Genomic DNA, 14,429 nt, shown 5'->3' on the forward strand with positions numbered 1-14,429 from the left:
ACAACTAGGTAAGTCAACTAGACTACAGTGATATTTATATATAAAAAAGGCTCTATTCTGAATGAAAAAGTCAGCCTCAAAAGGCCACCTACTGTGCATTTCCATTTATATAGCATTCTCCAGATGACAGAATTATAGCAATGGGGAACAGATTAGTGGCTGCCCAGGCTGGGGGATGATGAGGGGCTGCATGGGGGGGGCCTTTGGTGATAGAAGAGGTCTGTGTCTTGATTGCAGTGGTGATTACATATGAATCTTCACATATGATAAGTAACATCAAACTATACACATGTATTATACACACGTCAGTTTTTGGTTTTGATACTGTGTTATAATTACGTAGGAGCATTGAGGGAGCTGGGTGAAAGTACACTGATCACATTAAATGAACACGTGCTGAACCATAAAATACTTGGAACTTATATACCTGCTGCCAGAGGGGAGTCTTATGTTTGGCTCAGAGGTTTTGAATAGAAACAGACAACTATACATATCTTGGATTTCTTCCAAGTCCGATATTTGTTTATTTGTCTGTCTGTTGAGGCATTTGGAAGTTCCCAGGCTAGGTGTCAAATCCGAGCTGTAGTTGCCAGCCTACACCACAGCCACAGCAACATGGGCTCCAAGCCTCTAGTCTGTGACCTACACCACTGCTTACAGCACTGCCAGATCCTTAACCCACTGAGCGAGCCCGGGGATCGAACACGCATCCTCACGGATACTAGTAGGATTCCTTGCTGCTGAGCCACAATGGGAGCTCCCAAGTCCGAGATTTAATAACATATTCCAGGATGAATAAGAGCTCTGAGAACGAACTGAATTCAACCAAATGATTTTTTTGGAAAACTCAGGGAGACCCAATCTAGAATATAAAAAATAGATTTACTCGGCAAACACTTTTGGAGTACCTGCTAAATACCATTCCATGCTAGAACTGAAGGTATAAAGGCAAGTACTTATGATACCTGTTTCTTTGTACTGGAATGTAAGCTCCAAGAGGGTGTATATAGATTTTTTTTAAATTCATGTGTGTTTTATTCATGTACTAATGTTTAGGCCAGTATCTGGCTTATAATAACCACTAAATTGGGAGTTCTTTTGTGGCACAGCAGGCTAAGGATCTGCATTGCCACAAACTTCCACATGCCATGGGCGTGGTCAAAAAAAAAAAAAAAGCAGTAAATAAAAAGTTGCTAATGACTGGATTGTCCCAAAGAGCTTGGAGTCTGATAGGCAAGCCGAGGTGGGTATGAAATTAAAGAGGAACAATGACATGTGCTATAAAGGTTTTTCCCTTTTTCTCCTTCAGAAAACCCTTTGCTCAGTCTTAAATCACCTCCATGTATTCTGATAGCACCGCAGGCTGGTGTGTGTCAGGATCTCAGCCCCCGGCACTGGGTAGTATCCAGACGGGTCCCTGTGATAACCTCAGGTGTTGGGTTCGAGGTTTTCCATCCTCACAACCCTGTTCTGTCACACAGGTATTTTAAAGTGGGACCCTGGGCTGCTGGGGTGGGTGAGGTAAGGCATGTAACTGTTTCCGATAATGTGAGAAAAAGAATGTATATATGTGCGTGTGTGTGTGTGAGAGAGAGAGAGAGAGACTGGGTCATTTTGCTGTACAGTAGAAAATTGACAGAACACTGTATGTAAACCAACTATAATGTAAAAAATAAAAATCATTTAAAAAATTATTTAGGAGCAGCAGGACATGCTGAGGGGCCTCGGCCGATCTAGGGACCCGCAGTCGTGAAACATCACTTCACGAGCCCTGCACTTGCCTGTGTGGGCCTGTCTCCTAGGACTGGCACAAGCAGTGGCCGTGGCACCTACCTCAGGTGGCAAGGCAGGAGAGTCAGGCCAGGCCTCTGTGGGGCATGGGGTGCACTTACCTCCCCCCCCACAGCATAGGGGGTGAAAAGAGGTGATCCTTTCTGTCATCTGGGGCTGGGTTACATTAGCTCCTTTTAGGTTGTAAGAAACAAGTTGGCTTAGTTTACCAGAGAGGCTTGCTGTGAGGAGCTAGCCCCTGTGAAAATCTGACCTTTGCAGATGGCAGACTAACCTCAGTGTCCCCGCCTTGTCCTCTGGCTCCCCTGTCGCCAGCTCTGCATCTCAGCACTTAGATGAGTCTGCTGATCTCCTCAGGCCCTACTTCAACTCTTTCTCCTGTCTGTAAACTCGGGTTTATTTTTATTTCAGTCACCTTAATACTTCTCAAGAGAAAGGCTCAGATTGGATTGTCCTATCATTACCTTGCTGGGTGAAGCTGTCATGACTTACCTCTAAGGCTCCTTTAGATGGCCTTGGGGTAAGAAGCTGATCTCTGGACACGGTCATTTGTGAACCACAGGTTCAGGGGCTCATCCGCTTAATTAGAGTAATTGCATGGAAGAAGTGTCTATGGTTATTTTCGTAGAGGAAACTTTGTGGCCTTGGTAGACACCCAGAGCGTTTCACTCCATTAATGCATCCTGGGATCAGTGGAAAGCACTGCACCTGCCTGGGTGTGTTTCTCCAAAAGACTATTGCGTGGCTGCAGAACAAAACCAGGTGGGTGCCACTTACTCTTGGTCTGCGACCTTTTGTGGAAGTGACTATTTTAGAAACTAAGGATAACTCAGGTATATTGTACTTCTGATTTTCATCTCTTACACTGGATTCTTTAAGGCTTCTGAAATAATTAATGAAGTCTTACTAAATAAGACAGAAAGGATCAAAATATATACTTGGAATATGTGCATGTAGCTAAACCATTAAGTAAGATTTAAAAACAAAAGAATGGGTTGTTGTGACCTGTAGCTCAGAGTATAGTCTTCACGTTCTCTTACCTGCTCTAGTAAGCTAAGATCCAGAGACCTTAATAAGGCTTAATGTAGGAGGGCCTTCACTGGGGATGGTTGATTTTAGAGGTCAAGTAGCTGAAGAATGACAGTGTGGTCATTGTACATATATGTGGTCAATGTACCTGCTTGATCTTCTCGCTGAGGAAATTGACTAAGACATTTTGAGACCATGAGAACTGATTTCTAATGTTTAAACACCTGGAGATTCAGGTGCTAGTTTTGAAAGGGATGGCCATGTAAATAGCATATCTTGATTTCCATTAATAGTGTCATTCAGCTCAGCATCATGAAAATCACCATGTTGTTCTTTTTCTTATTTTACCAAAGACTGATGAAAAGCGTTTAATGGTTGGGAATCTCAGGTTAGATAAATGGCTAATATATCGAGGTGGTCTCTTAGCTGGTGGGTAACTGTAGCCAGGGTGTCAGTGCCATCCTGTGGAGGAAGGTACCAGGCACCAAGGAAGAATGACAAGGAGGTCTTCTGTGCGTCTGGGAGATGATGAAAAGATTAACAGTGATTTCTAAGGAAGAGATAATTCTTTCTTTTTTTTTTTTTTTTGTCTTTTCGCCTTTTCCAGGGCTGCTCCCACGGCATATGGAGGTTCCCAGGCTAGGGGTCTAACCAGACCAAAGCCACAGCAACATGGGATCCCAGCCGCGTCTGCGACCTACACCACAGCTCATGGCAACGCCGGATCATTAACTCACTGAGCAAGGCTGGGGATTGAACCTGCAACCTCATGGTTCCTAGTCGGATTCGTTAACCACTGAGCCACGACGGGAACTCCAGGAAGAGATAATACTTAAAAAACTAAATTGAAGTACCATTGATTCATAACATTATATAGTTTCATGTATACAAAGTTTGTCTACTTCTGTATACACTACAGAAACTTACCACCAAAAGTTTAGTTTCCATCTGTAACCACACAGTTGACTCCCTTCACCCATCCCCTCACCCTCTGATAACCATTACTCTCTTCTCTACATGTTATAGTTTGGTTTGGCTTGTTCATTTATTATGTCATTTTGTTTTTTTATATTTCACATATAAGTGAAATTATATGGTGTTTATCTTTCTCCATCTAACATTTCACTTAGCATAATATCCTCAAAGTCCATCCATGTTGTTGCAAATGACAAGATTTCATCTTTTTTATGGCTAAATATTCCATTCCACACACACACACAAACCTGCTCCCCATCTCTATCCATTTTTCCATTGATGGGCAATTAGGTTGCTTCCATATCTTGGCTACTATAAATAATATTGTAATGAACATAGGGGCACACATATCTATAATAATTAGTGTTTTTGTTTTCTTCAGATAAATCCCCACTACTGGAATAGCTCAATCATGTTGTGGTTCTAGTTTTAATTTTTTGAGATCTCCATACTATGTTCCACAGTGGCCGCATTGATTTACATTCTCATCCACAGGAAACAAGGGTTCCCTTTTCTCCACATCTTGCCAACACTTGTTATTTATTTATTTTTTTGCTAATAGCCATTCTGACAGATATGATGTGGTTTTGATTTGCATATCCCTAAAAATTAGTGATGTTGAACATCTTTTCACATCTGTTGGCCATCTGTATGACTTCTTTGGAAAAATGTTCAGCTCCTTTGCTCATTTTTTAATTGGGTTATTTAATTTATTGTGTTGTTGAGTTGTTTATGTTCTTTATGTATTTTGAGTATCAATTCCTTATCAAATATATGACTTGCAGATATCTTCTATTTGGTAGGTGATATTTCCATTTTGTTAATTGGTTTCTTTGCTGTGCAGAAGCTTTTTAGTTTGACGTGGTCCCATTGTTTATTTCTGCTTTTGTTTCCCTTGCTGAGGAGACATATATAGAAAGATATAAGATAGATGTCAAAGGCATACCACCTATGTTTTAGAGTTTTATGGTTTCTGGGCTTACATTTAAGTCTTTAATCCATTTGGGGTTGATTTCTGGGTATGATGTAAGATAGTCGTCTAGTTAAATTTTTTTTTTCTTTTGCCTGTGGCTGTCTACTTTTCCCACACCATTAATTGAAGAGATGTTATTTGTTCCTTTGTTATACTGTTCATATATGTGTGGTTTTTTTCCTGGACTTTTGATTCTGTTCCATTGATCTATGTATCTGTTTTTTTTTTTTTTTTTTTTGCTAGTATCATGCTGTTTGGAGTACTACAGCTTCATAATATAGTTTAAAAACAGGGAGTGTGATATCTCTAGGTTTTTTTCTTTTTTCTTAGGATTGTTTGGCTAGTTGGAGTCTTTTGTGGTCCCATATAAATTTTAGAATTTTTTTTCTATTTCTGTAAAAAATGCCCTTGGGATGTTGATAGGGATTACCCTAAATCTGTAGGTTGCTTCATGTAATATGAATATTTTAACAATGTTAATTCTTTTAGTCCATGAATACAGAATATCTTTCCACTTTTTGTGTCTTCTTCACTTTCTTTCAACCATGTCTTAGAGAGTTCCCATTGTTGCCCAGTGAACATGAACCTGCTTAATATCCATGAGGAGGCAGGTTCAGTCCCTGGCACCGCTTAGTGGGTTAAGGATCCAGCAAGCTGTGGCGTAGGTCAAAGATGTGGCTTGGATCTGCATTTCTGTGGCTGTGGTGTAGGCTGGCAGGTGTAGCTCCGATTTGACCCCTAGCCTTGGAACTTCCATAAGCCGCACTTTCAGCCCTAAAAAGCAAAAACAAAACAAAACAAAAACAAAAATCAACGTCTTATGGTTCTCAGTGTATAGTTCTTTTACCTCCTTGGTTAAATTTATTCTTAGGTATTTTATTCTTTTTGTTCCTATTGTAAATGGGATTGTTTTCTCTTTTTATGGCTGCACCCACAATACATGAAAGTTCTCAGGCCAGGGGTCGAACCTGTACCACAGCAGTAACCTGAGCTGCTGCAGTGATAATACTGGATCCTTAACCCACTGTGCCACAGGGAACTCCTGGGATTGTTTTCTTAATTTCTGTTTCTGCTAGCTCATCATTAACGTTTGGAAATACAACAGATTTCTAGATGTTGATTTTGTAAATTGCATCTTTACTGAATTCATTCGTTACTTCTAATAGTTTTTTGGTGGAGTCTTTAGGATTTTCTTTTTTCTTTTTTTTTTTTTTATTGCCGAACCTGAATATTTGGCAGGATTCACCAGTGAAGCTGTCTGGTCCTGGACTTTTGCTTAGGGGGAGGTTTTATTACTGTTTCAGTCTCCTTACTAGTGATCAGTCTATTTATATTTTCTTTTTTCTTTTTAATTTTATATTAAAGTATAGTTGATTCACAGTGTTCCTTCAATTTCTGCTATATAGCAAAGTGACCCAGTTATACATACATATATATACACATTCTTTTTTTCATACTGTCTTCCATCATGTTCTAACTTAAGAGATTGGACATAATTCCCTGTGCTGTACTGTAGGACCCCATTACTTAGCCATTTTATGTAGTAGTTTGCATCTATCAACCCCAAACTCCCGTCCATCCCACTCCCTCCTCCTGCCCCTGCCCCCCCCTCCGCCCCGGCAAACACAAGTCTACTCTCCATGTCCGTGATCTGTTTCTGTTTTGCAGATAGGATCATTTGTGCCATATTTTAGATTTTATGTATAAGTGATACCACATGGTAGATGTCTTTCTCTTTTCGACTTACTTAGCATGAGACTCTCTAGTTGCATCCATCTTGCTGAAAACGGCATTATTTTGTCCTCTTTTATGGCTGAGTAGTATTCCATTGCATGTATGTACCATATCTTCTTAATCTATTCATCCAATGGGCATTTGGGTCGTTTCCATATCTTGGCTATTGTGAATAGTGCTGCACTGAATATAGGGGTGCATGTATCTTTTTCAGTGAAAGTTTTGTCTGCATATATGCCTAGGAGTGGAATTGCTGGATCATATGGTAGTTCTATATGTAGTTTTTTGAGGTGTCTCGGTACTGTTCTCCATAGTGGTTGTACCAGTTTACATTCCCACCAACAGTGAAGGGGGGTTCCTTTTTCTTCATATCCTCTCCAGCATTTGTTATTGACTTGTTAATGATGGTCATTCTAACTGGCATGAGGTGGTAACTCATTGTAGTTTTGATTTGGATTTCTCTAATAATTAGTGATGTTGAACATTTTTTCATGTGCCTGCTGGCCATCCGTATGTCTCTGGAGAAATGTCTATTTAGGTCTTCTGTCCATTCTTTAATTGGGTTGTTTTTTTTTTTGCTGTTGAGTTGTATAAGCTGTTTATATATTTTGGAGATTAGGCCCTTGTCAGTTGCATCATTTGCAAAGATTTTCTCCCATTCTGTGGGTTGTCTTTTCATTTTTTTAATGGTTTCCTTTGCTGTGTAAAAGCTTTTGAATTTAATTAGGTCCCATTGGTTTATTTTTGTCTTTGTTGTCATTATTTTATGAGGAGGATCAAACAAAATATTCCTGAGATTTATGTCAAAGAGTAGATTTTCTTTATGATTCAGTCTTAGAAAGTTGTATGATTCTAAGAATTTGTCCATTTCCTCTAGGTGTTCCAGTTTTTTGGTATATAGCTGTTTGTAATATCCTCTTACAATCCTTTGTAATGAAGTACATTCTTAGAGGAAGAGTTTTGAAAACTCTAGGAGGTTTGTTCTGGGACTAAGAAGAAAAGTGCACTCTGAGAATTCTTCTCTTCCTTGGAGTTCCTTCCAGTGAGGTTCCGACTGAGGGAAGCAATCACCCTGCTGTGTCTAAACGACTTTGTTTGAAATGTGATATTTTTCTATCCTCTGTGGTTAGTGATTGTAGCCTCTGTGAAGGGAAAATCTGACTTTGGTTGTGACTTCTCTGCTATATTAGAGTTGTGTCGTCTCTGATTTTACTTTTCTTTTTTCCTTCAGGCTGCTTGACAGGGGCTGTGAATCTCAAATCCAGCAACCGAAACCCAGTGGTACAGGAATTTGAAAGTAAGTACTAGGGAGGCTTTCAGCGAATGGGCACTACTTGGTAGACTTGCAGCCAGTGGGGGACAGAGGCCCACGGATGTTTCATATCCAAAAGCTGGAGGTGGGGGTGGGGTTTCTTAGCGGACACGGTGTCAGGATAGCACTGCTTCAGTAGCCCCTGGGGAGCTCTGCAGGCTTCCTGTTGGCTAAACTCTGATTCCTGGCCTAGCTTTGCATTTACACAACCAACAACATTCTTATACACAAGAATATATATTAGGGGAAGCATGTACTCTCTTTAGTAAAAGTCTTTGCTAATCATCTGAATTGTTTTTCTGGCTAAAATTAAAGTCTCTTGGAGCCTGGAGCTAGCTAGATTTTTAAACTGCAGGACAGACCTAAATAGATGTAGCTTGCAGGGTCTGAGTATACAAGTTAACCTAACATTGCTCCACAAACACTAAGAGTTCTTTTTTTCCTCTTCTCATTAGGTGTGGAACTCTCTTGTATCATTACGGATTCACAGACAAATGACCCCAGGATTGAATGGAAGAAAATTCAAGATGAACAAACCTCATATGTGTTTTTTGACAACAAAATTCAGGGTATGATCCTGTGGTCCTTTCCTTTGCACAGAAGGCCCAGGCATGCATTTGTGGCCGAGACTTTGCTCTGACTGGACCTGTGTGTGTGGCCAGGATTGGTTTTCTGTCTTGTTTTACTTATGGAAAATTCAAGCTTGCAGTAGTGAGAATGGTGAAGGGAGCCTCCCTGAACGTGTCACCTGGTTCAGTAAATATCACTTCGTCAGTTAGAGTTTTAGTCCACATGCAGCCATCATTTTGAGGTATCAGAGGAAGGTTTTCCTATGCCACTTCCCCATCATGACCCACAACATTATAAGCTAAATGACTTTATCAGTAGGACCCTACGGAGCAGCAGGAGGAAAGCAGTGTCCACTGTGCTCCTCCTAGGAAGGCAGTCAGCTGGATGTCAGCACCCTCGCATGACAGGGGCAGGTCAGTGGTCAGGGGACGCTTCCCCAGGAGTGCCATCCAGGCGGAGGTGTCAAGGGAGGTGAGCTGGCCAGGCGGGGGCTGCAGGCAGGGGCTGGGCCAGGAGCACATGCAGAAGAGTGAAAGCAAGGTGAGCTTCTAGGAGGAACCGCAGGCTCAGCTGTGAGCCAGGCGAGGGCAGGAACTGAGGCCCCAGGCGCTTGAAAGATCTCCCCAGGACACTGAGGTGGTTGCTCTGCAGGGCAGGGCCCAGTTCGGGATTCTTCTGCAGAGGCCAGGAGTGAGGCCAGGGTCATGTGGAGAGAGCTGAGAGGAGCTAAGATGGGGTGGGGTGGTTACTCCCAGGGAGCAGTGTGTGTGAGGGGGTCAGCACAGCTTCATAGGTGATGGGGCAGGAGGCCACCACAGGCCCTCTGAGAACTGACTGGAGGTTTCAGGGAAGGGAGGGAGGCTTTGTGGAAACAACCGAAGCCCCTGACCTTTCTGCCTCAGCTCTCCCACATCATCAGGGGTCATGGGCTCTTAGAAATAGCTTTGTTTTCCCCCAGTGTCCTCCCCGCCTCTCATTTTTTTGTAGAGATGGAATTGTTACTCTCTGGCAGCTTCATTGGGCGATTCCTGATGAGCCCTGACCAAGTGGGAATGTGTTTCTGGGAATTAAACACCTTCCTCTTGGAGGGGAAAGGGGAGGGGTCCGTACCATACAAATTAGAGGCCTGGACAAAAGCTTGAAGCTCATGGTCTCCTGCTTTATGCGGATTTGTCTTGACTGTTTCCTCATATGGTGGACATTCTGACCCCGATGACGACCAGATGACAGCCTTCCCCGTAGAAAGCACCTTTGGAAATGTTCGTCCTCTTATCACGAGCCTTTTGCTGTGGTTATTACGTTCTGGTAAATCTTTCCTATACTTGTCACCAGTTGGCAGGTTTAGTAATAATTCAGTCCTCATTTTTGTGTCAATTTTTTTTCGAATTCCTTCCCTATTTGTCATGCCTGGGATCTTAATCCTTTGAAAAGAGTTACTATGTCTTTTAAGTGTTTTAATTGAGATACAGTAATTCATATTCTGTTTTGAAGTGTGTACTGGGTTAATACATTCAGCAAAGATAATGTGACCACAATGTCAAATTCCAGCACTTCTTCCCCTCCACAAAGAGACCCTGTGTCCACCCCGTTTCCCTGTCTGGCGGCCCCGAGCTACTTTGTCTCTGGATTTGCCTGTTCCGGATGCTTCCTATAAATGGAATCACACAGGATTTGGTCCTGGCTTCTTTCACTCAGCATATTGTTTTCAAGGTTCATCTGTGCTGTAGCAAGTGTTTGTTCTCTGTTCTTTTTTCTATCAGTGAATCATATTCTGTTGTAGATATGCCACATTTTAAATCTATTTCATCTACTGCTGTATATTTGAGTTGTTTCCACTTTCTGATTGTTACCATAATATTCATAAACATTGTACCGGTTTTTGTGTGAATGCAATTTTGCACTACTTGGGAATAATGGCCAGGAGTACAATTGCTGGGTTGTATGATGTCACATGGATAATTTTTTAAAGAAACCACCAAACTGTTTCCCACCATGGTGCACAGTTTTATGTTCCCTCAGCAGTGTTTTCTCACGTCCCCCAAACACCTGGGTGATCCATCATTTTGATTCCAGCCATCCTAGGGGCTGTGAAGCGGTAGCTTATTATGGTTTCAATTGGCATTTCCCTGGCAACTAATGATGTTGAGCATCTTATGCTTATTGTGTATTTGCCTATCTTTCTGGAGAAATGTCTATTCAAATCCTTAGTCCATTTTTAATTAGGTTGTCTATTTATTGAGTGGCAAATTCTTTATATACTAGTATATTAGTCCTTTGTCAGATATATGATTTGTAAATACTTTCTCCCATTCAGCGGACCATCTTCTCACTTGCTTGTGTTCTTTGAAGCACAAAAATTTTCACTTTTGTTTTGAATCCACCTGCAGCATGTGGAAGTTCCTGGGCCAGGGTTCGAACCCAAGCTGCAGTGACAACCCTGGATCGCTGATCTGAGCCACATAGGAACTCCTAAAAGTTTTAAATTTGTTATGAAAGTCTATCGAAGGCCAATATAACTTTGTGTTTGGGGGGAAGGGGAGCTTTGTTTTGGTGTCATGTCTAAGAAATCACTAAGCCAAGGTCGTGCTGATTTACATCTATGGATTTTCCTAAGGGCTTCACACTTTCAGCTCTTGCAGTAAGGTTTTTGTTGTACATGGTGTGAAGTAGGGGCCCAGCATCATTCTCTTGCATCACTTGTGGGATGCTGGTTGTCTTTTAATGTTGTTTGCTTGACTTTTTTCTCTTTTAATGGTGAATCTTTGCTGGGAATGATGAAAAGGAGATGAGGCCCTAACAGAGATGCAAGTACCGAGTCCTGTTACAGTTCAGGGGCTCCCCTGATGCTCAGCATCTACACAGGAACAGACAGGGACACCAGATGGTGGCCCCGGGACCCACCTTCTTCAAGTGGCAAAGGTTTATTTGAAGAGTGCCTTAGTGCCCCCTGTCTTCTCCTCTACAGGAGACCTGACTGGCCGTGCAGAACTACTGGGTAAAACTTCTCTGAAGATCTGGAATGTGACCCGGACAGACTCAGCCCTTTACCGCTGTGAGGTGGTTGCTCGAAACGACCGCAAGGAGATTGACGAGATTGTCATCGAGTTAACTGTGCAAGGTGGGGGCACAGGGGGTGCAGAAGGTCCCGGCCCTCAGCTCAGCCTTCGCTTCATACCTGAGAAAGACCGACTTCTTTTTCTTCTTCTGGAGCCTCATTCCTGAGAGTGTCACACGACTTAGGGCGAGAGGGAGGGCTGTGGAGGGTGGAAGCTGCCTGAGGTGGGTGGAAGGTGAGGAGGGAAGTGGAGCTTCTGCCTCTTTCCTCCATCAGTTGGAGGAGGTGGAGGCGGAGGCATCAGAGACGCTGGGGGGCGGGGGCGGGGTAGTTGCATGTGGCAGTGACCACAAGGGGGCGCGGCGAGCTGGGGGAGCAGGCCTGCCTGGGGATGGGCGTGCTGGACCTTCGCTGGCTTTCTGGGTTTTGGACATTTACTGCGGGCCATGTTTGTGATTTTTAACCCCCGTCTGTGCTTCTTCTGCAGTGAAGCCGGTGCCTCCGGCATGCAGGGTGCCACGGGCTGTGCCGGTGGGCAAGGCCGCCACGCTGTCCTGCCAGGAGGGCGAGGGCTACCCACGGCCGCACTACAGCTGGTACCGCAATGATGTGCCGTTGCCCACGGATTCCAGAGCCAACCCCAGATTCCGAAATTCCTCTTTCCTCTTAAACCCTGAAACAGGCACTCTGGTAAGATCTCTTTGAAGATGTGAGGATGCAGACGTCTCTGCCCTGGCAAGAGCTGTTATCAGGAGACAATAAGCTTTATAAGGCAGAGCTACAAAACCCTCCTTTCTAAACAGAAAAGTTCTAAGGGGGCACAGGCAAGAAGGGGGAGCTGGAGAGCAACAGTGACTGAGGACCAATGTTAGCTGGGTGGCTGGTACTGTTGTCAGGGACAGAGTCAGGAGACAGGTGGGGACTTGCTGGCTGGCTGCACAATCGTGGTATCATGGAGACAACTTAAAAAGTCCTTCCAGGGAAGTTCCTGTTGTGGCTCAGTGGTAATGAGCCTGATGAGTATCCATGAGGTTGCGGGTTCGATCCCTGGCTTTGCTCAGTGGGTTAAGAATCTGGCATTACCGTGAGCTGTGGTGTAGGTCGCTTGGATCCTGTGTGGCTGTGGTGTAGGCTGGCAGCTACAGCTCCAATATGACCCTCAGACTTGGGGGAACATCCATATGGTATTGGTGCAGCCCTAAAAAGACAAAAGACAAAAAAAGTCCTTCCAGGCCACACTGAGATGTTTGAGGACAACCCCGCAGTAGAGAGGAAGAGGGCAGCGGCCTCAGATGTGCCCACCTGTTCTGTGGGTTGCGGTCTGGGGCAGGGAGCCCCTTTCCTGCCCATCTACCCCAGAGCAAGGCTTGCTGTTTGCAGCGACACTCCCCTGAAGCCCCACGCCAGGTCCTTGCTCAGTTCTCCCGATCCCTGAACAGGTGTTCAACGCTGTCCACAAGGAGGACTCAGGCCAGTACTACTGCATCGCCTCCAACGATGCGGGCTCGGCCCGCTGCGAGGAGCAGGACATGGAAGTGTGTGAGTGTCTCTGCTGAGATTTCCCTACAGGGACAGTTAGGTTTGCAGTAGCCCCTCAGCCCAGACCCCTTGCATGGTTACATGGGTTCCAAGCGAGTCCACCAGGCCCAGTGGGAGGAGCTGGAGGATGGACAAGTGGGTCCTCGCCTCAGAACAGACCTTCCAGAGGGAACATGGCTAATCATGTAACTACTTAAGTTTCGTCAACTCCATTTCTTTTGGTAATTTATAGCATTATTGAAAGTAAAAGTTGTGTGAGGCCTCCAGAAATGTATCCAATTTAACCATTTCGCAGCTGAAAGCCAGGCAGGCCTTGGTGCCAATAATCTTACCCTGTCCTGGTGATTCTTCCTCTAGGGTGTTGGTTCTAAAGGGGAGGCTGAGGGCAGGATGGGGGCAGATCCCAGGGTCCACCATCGGCTTTGCCCCAGACCTCCTGACTCTCTCAGGGTGAGCTTGAGAACCAACGTCATGATCAAAATTTCAAGTGAACCTCTAAATACAAATGCACTGACACTGGAGAACACGGTACCAGACAGGGCGTACTCCAAAGCTTCCGAGTTAGATGGCTTTTGTTGACATACCTCCTGCGTAGTTTCTACTGCATCTTTATTTGTATGAAGGGTGCAGCCCAGGGCCCTCCACTGAAGGGTGAGCCCAGAGCCAGGGTCACCTGAGGGACAGCTGGTGGCTGTGAAACTGTGTTCCCACCTCAAATTCCTTATATTTGTGCTTTGAAGTACCGCTTGACATCACACAGTTCGCAGCAAAGGGAAGCCCCTAGAAATGTAGGAAGTTTTTTCTTCCTTAGGACTCTGTCTCCTGGTTCTTTGTGGTGTAACCATTTCCTCCAGTAACGATGTTCCAGGGCATGTTCAGAATATTGGCACGCCCTGCAGGCCATGTCCTGCGGCTTAGCAGCTTTGGTGCAGCGAGTGGCTATAGCAGCCCATAGGCAGAGGAGCTTGGGTCACGGGAGAGGAAGGCGAGAGAGGCCAGTGGGTCAGTGTTTTCTCACCCTCCCCCTTCTCCAGATGATCTGAACATCAGCGGGATCATTGGGGGGGTCCTGGTTGTCCTGACCGTGCTGGCCCTGATCACAGCGGGCATCTGCTGTGCGTACAGACGTGGGTACTTCATCAACAATAAGCAGAACGGTGAAAGGTAAGCCCATCCTGGTGAAAGCAGCGCAGTTCCAGCTGGCATTTCTGTGCTCCATGGGTACTCACTCACTCTCTCTCTCCTGTTCAGCTACAAGAACCCAGGGAAGCCGGATGGAGTGAACTATATTAGGACGGATGAGGAGGTAAGGAGCAGGGTCAGGTCAGACCTCACCAAGGATACCTAGAAACCGCCGTGTCCCCTGAAGGGAAGATGACATTCCCCCAGAGAAGCAAGTGGCTCCATTGGAAAAGGTTTCTGAGCTCTGTCTGGAGCACGAGCTCCCCAGC

At 44.5% G+C, this 14,429-nt stretch overlaps 1 protein-coding gene across 1 annotated transcript in view; it reads left to right on the top strand.

Annotated features, from left to right (window-relative positions):
* The window catches only part of JAM3 (junctional adhesion molecule 3), an 81,449-nt gene that overhangs the window by 64,459 nt on the left and 2,561 nt on the right, over nt 1-14,429 (top strand). Inside the window, exons 2-8 of the mRNA XM_047751858.1 lie at nt 7,734-7,799; nt 8,270-8,383; nt 11,350-11,502; nt 11,927-12,129; nt 12,879-12,978; nt 14,013-14,142; nt 14,230-14,284. Coding sequence (XP_047607814.1) covers nt 7,734-7,799; nt 8,270-8,383; nt 11,350-11,502; nt 11,927-12,129; nt 12,879-12,978; nt 14,013-14,142; nt 14,230-14,284 — 821 coding nt within the window. The remainder of the gene's footprint in view (nt 1-7,733; nt 7,800-8,269; nt 8,384-11,349; nt 11,503-11,926; nt 12,130-12,878; nt 12,979-14,012; nt 14,143-14,229; nt 14,285-14,429) is intronic.

This window comes from Phacochoerus africanus, chromosome 11 (assembly GCF_016906955.1).
Source record: "Phacochoerus africanus isolate WHEZ1 chromosome 11, ROS_Pafr_v1, whole genome shotgun sequence".
NCBI classification, from domain to species: domain Eukaryota; kingdom Metazoa; phylum Chordata; class Mammalia; order Artiodactyla; family Suidae; genus Phacochoerus; species Phacochoerus africanus.